Here is a 4,511-nt window from a genome sequence, read left to right as displayed (position 1 = left end):
GCCCGGGCACTGGGGATGGCTCCTTGGCCTCTGCCCCAGGTGCTAGAGTGGCTCTGGTCGTGGCAGAGCGATGCCCCGGAGGGGCAGAGCATTGCCCCCTGGTGGGCAGAGCGTCGCCCCTGGTGGGTGTGCCGGGTGGATCCCGGTCGGGCGCATGCGGGAGTCTGTCTGACTGTCTCTCCCCGTTTCCAGCTTCAAAAAAAAAAAAAAAAGAACTCTCTGTCTGTTCCTCCATCCATAGGGTAACTTCTGGTGCCTCAGGAAAAACAAGGACTCAGAAACTGAGCTAAGGTCCCCAGCTCATCTGCTCATTCCCCAAACATTTGTTGAGAGTGGCAGGTGGGAAAAGATCAGACAATGGATGCAGGGAGTTCCTGGTTTAAACTCTGGTCTCCTCATCCTCCTAGCTCTGTGACCTTGGACAAACCCTGAATATCTATCTCCACAACTCAATTTTCCATCTGCAACATGGGGTGAATCCCAGCTCACCGTTTCATGGCGTGAATGTGATGAGAATGAATGAAGACCTTTAGGTAACATGGACCTAGCACAGTATTTGGCAGCTCTGATTATTTTTGTTACCGTATATCTTTCCCCAGAATTGCTGCGGGGGTCCCCATCCACCAAGGCAGATCCCTGCAAGGTTGAGCTGTCTTCCCACATGGGCCCCTAGGACAAAGGGAAGGGCTTGGAGAAAGCAGGTCTAAAGCCCCGTGTCTAACCCCCGCCCCCCGGATTGCACCAACCACTTTCCCTGCAGGCACTGGCTCTGAAGGGGTGTGGCTGGGAAGAGTGTGAATAGACACAGGTATGTGCTTGCGAACAAGCCCGGCTGCCTGGGCTCCTATAAAAAGGGCCTTCCTGCCTCGCACGGCAGAGGAGACAGCTGCAAGCTTGCACGCTTGCTGGGGCAGCCGGACCTGCATGCTCAGGACAAGGTAAGAGCCGACTCTCTTAAGAGAGTAGTTGTCTACCCCACTTGCAGCTTCCCTGAGGACCTCAGGCTCCTGGGGGCTGAGTCCCAGCGCCGTGAGGAAGGAACCGTCTGCCTAGCTTCCCCTCTCCCCTTCCTGAGGGAGCCCACGTGCCTATGACTATCTTCCCCTTTCTCAATCCTAACCGCAGGTCAAATGCCCACGGTGGGGATGAGACTGGCACCATTTCCTAAGCTCACCTCTTTTTAAACAACATTCAATTTCCTTTTTTAAATGGAGCACTGATAAGGTGAAGGGATTAGTGAAATTATATATATATATATATATATATATATATATATATATATATATATATATATATATATATATAACACAAAGATACAGATAACAGGACAGCAAATCCCGGGGGGAGGGAGGGAGTCGGGGGAGGGGGACAAGTGGGGTGTAATGAGAGGCATGTTGTTGGGGGCAGGGGTGTTATATTGAATGGGACACTTGAGTCCTTGTTAACACAATAAATTAAAAAATTAAATTAAAAAAAATAGAGCACTGATAATACGAATCATCTTGCAATCATGAATTAGGCCAAATCAAGTCCTGAGTTGGTCATGATGGCTATTTCTTTATTTATTTATTGCTATTATTTTTGACAAGCAGAGTAAGGTAAAGGCAAGACAGAGTGATATAAAGGACCAGAGAGAGTTCTGGCTGCCTGTCCCAGCTTTGTCCCTTGCCTTTCCTGGGATATTCTTTGCCGGTCTGAGCTTTTACTGCCTCATCTGTTACCGGGAGAGATTTATTCCGACCTGCCCAGGAGGGCTCCTGTGTGGATTCACAAGGCAAGAATCAGACCCTGGTCAGGTGCATAGGAATGCAATTTCTTTCTCTTTTTAAGTGTGGTTTTGTTGTTTCCATGACAAAATCATGTAGGTGAGTGTACATTTAAGGTCATCCTATTTATTCAATGACTGATTTTTAAAAGCCTGGATTAAGAGCATTCTATATACCCCGCTCTGTGCTGCAACAGTCCAGACGCTCTGGTGGAAATTCACCCCCATCTTCCCCGGTTCACTTTGCCGAGTCAAATGAAATGACCTCCCTCCCTCCTGCCTTTCCCTGGTTCTCACTTCATCCCAAAGGCCCCTCTTCACAGCCTCACTCATCTCAGAGTGCACAGATCTCCTGCATGTAAACCATGGGTCAAACAGCATCTGTTATGTCACTTGTCACGCCCTTTCTCACAGCGCTGTCATCCGAGTCCCTGAGGACTGTGAGGTGGGAAGCCAGCACACTGGAGCTGGAGGAGAGTGGGCAATGATCCCTCGATTTCCAGAGAAAAGAACTGAGACCCAGAGGGGGGACAGTGACTTGCCCAAGGTCAAGTTGGGGACACAGTTGGGACAGACTCCCAGTCAATACTTCTGAGAATCTCTAGAGAGTTGCCTCTTAAATTCTTAAGATGTGAGACTCTCTTACTCACCTTGATAAATTCAACATCTAGTCTAGTTCATGGCGTACAGCAGGTGCTACGTAAACCCGTGAGTGAGGGAGAAAATGCAGGAGGAAGTGGGTGAGTGAAGGAGGGAGGGAGAGTGGATGAGGCTCAGAGAGTAGCGAAGGAAGGAATGAAGAGTAGGAAGTGTTGGCACTCAAGATCCCAGTCAGGCAGAGAGGTGAATAGACAGGCTGCTTGTCGAGTGATCCCAGAGCCAGAAGGGGCCTTGGTCTCGCCCCTCAGCAGGCAGGCAGGTGGCAGGGTGGAGGGAGGGTCCGCTTGCAGCCCTGCACGGCTGAACTGCTGCCCGGCGCTGACTCACCTGCCTTCCGTCAAACAGGTTCCGACCACACTGAAGACATGAGGATCCACAGCCTCACCCTGCTGTCCTTCCTCCTTCTGGCCACTCAGGTGCTCCTGATGGAAGGCAAAAAGGAAGGAAAGAACAGACGTGTCAGCAAAGCCACCAACACGAAAACGGATACTGGCAAGCCCGAGGTGGAGCAGAGAAGTCAGCCGCCCAAACACCTGACCAAAGGCAAATTTGTCACCCAAGACCAGGCTGACTGCAGATGGGTGGTGACCGAGAAGGAGGAGGGCATTGTCCTGAAGGTCGATTGCAGCCGGCAGGATGACAAATTCTCCTGTTCTTACGCCGGCAATCCAACCTCATGCCTGGAGATGAACAAGCACAGTGCCTACTGGAAACAGATCGGCCGGAGCCTGCGCTCTCAGAAGGTCATCTGTGGGGACCCCAAGAGCCTCCTGAAGACCAGGGTGTGCAGAAAGAAGTTCCCGGAATCCAACCTCCAGCTGGTGAGCTCTACTCTATTTATGAAGGAGCCCACCCAGGAGCCAATGGAGCCCTCTGCCAGGGAGCAGAGCGTAGCCAATGAGGTGTCCCTCATGGAGCCTAACAAGGTCAAAGAGGTCACCATCTCCAGCCCAGCTGAGTCCAAGGCCACGGGCTCCAACGATCCCGAGTGTGACGACCCAGACGTGATGACCCAGAAGAAGGCAGCCCTGGACTTCTGTGGGGAGACCTGGAGCTCTGTATGCAAATTCTTTCTCACCATGATGCAGGGTGACTCCTGCGACTGAGGTCCCGAGAGAACGGGGTCCGTTAGGAGGAGTCGTGTCCAAGCCCCCCGGGATGTCGTGAAACTCCCCAGGTTCCCTGTGAGATGAACATTGGTGCTACGAGTGTGCAGGCATTTGAATAGATTTTTTGATCATTTGAACAGATTTTTGTAATACTTGTGTTTGTATTTTGGAATTTGCTCTGTATGCATTTCTTTAGGCGCGGTTTTCAGAGCTGGTTTCCCTCGATGTCTCCTTGGCCCACGAAGCTGGGTGTTCCTGAGCGGCAACAACCAGTCTTCGACCTGAATAAGTCGGAGGGATGATTTCAGTGTGATGCACTTTCTGCCGAATTAACAAAAATAATAAAGCTCCGTGCATTTTCCAGAACTCCGTTGCGCCCCGGTTTGGTTTCTCTCTGTCTAGTTCCAATGAACTCACCAGCAGGCCCCCAGGTATCAGTGCAAAAAACATCTAAAAACTGACTTCCTGTTCCCCACCCATCCCCATCCCAAGTCATGCTGCAGGCGGTGTGTTTCAACCGCTCTGCCAGGGCACGCCGGCTTGCCACAAGAATTTTTAAAGCATGCAATACCTGACAATTTAGACAAGGCATTGACCTCCTTTCCCTTCAATTGTCAAATAAAAAAAAAATGACCCTAACCAATACAACAATAGCCGTCCGGTGTGAACGAATCAAACTTATACCTATTTTTTTTGTCAGGTCAGCAAAATATATATTTTTGGTTGTGTTGTAGAATTTTAATAAAAACGTTGAAAACTGTTGCCATAAGGTGCCCTACGTCACACCCCTTCTTTACACTTGCGTCCCCGGGTCTGTGGAGCCTGGTGCTCACTGTAGGGTTTCAAGTGGGACACTGAGACACCTGGGCAGGAAGGAGGGAGACACCTTGCCGGTCTCACAGATACAGGAGGGGAGGCAAGATCTGAAGCTAGGAGCTCGGCACACCAAGTTCACAGGCTGGATCAACACCCTCTGC

General features: G+C 50.6%; 1 protein-coding gene across 1 annotated transcript; it reads left to right on the top strand.

Moving 5' to 3' along the window:
- Nucleotides 1-814: 814 nt before the first annotated feature.
- On the top strand, nucleotides 815-4,296 carry LOC136405359 (fibroblast growth factor-binding protein 1-like). The gene is made up of 2 exons (XM_066384698.1): nucleotides 815-938; nucleotides 2,771-4,296. Exon 2 carries the CDS (start codon nucleotides 2,791-2,793, stop codon nucleotides 3,529-3,531), a length of 741 nt encoding a protein of 246 aa, XP_066240795.1. The 5' UTR covers nucleotides 815-938; nucleotides 2,771-2,790; the 3' UTR covers nucleotides 3,532-4,296.
- Nucleotides 4,297-4,511: the final 215 nt, after the last annotated feature.

The sequence above is a fragment of the Saccopteryx leptura genome, chromosome 5, assembly GCF_036850995.1.
Source record: "Saccopteryx leptura isolate mSacLep1 chromosome 5, mSacLep1_pri_phased_curated, whole genome shotgun sequence".
NCBI classification, from domain to species: Eukaryota; Metazoa; Chordata; class Mammalia; order Chiroptera; family Emballonuridae; genus Saccopteryx; species Saccopteryx leptura.
The sequence above is the reverse complement of the archived record's forward strand: the minus strand, read 5'-3'. Positions and strand labels throughout refer to the sequence as shown.

Coding starts and splice junctions, on each gene's coding strand:
- LOC136405359 (XM_066384698.1), top strand. CDS start 2,791: ATGAGGATCCACAGCCTCACCCTGCTGTCCTTCCTCCTTCTGGCCACT.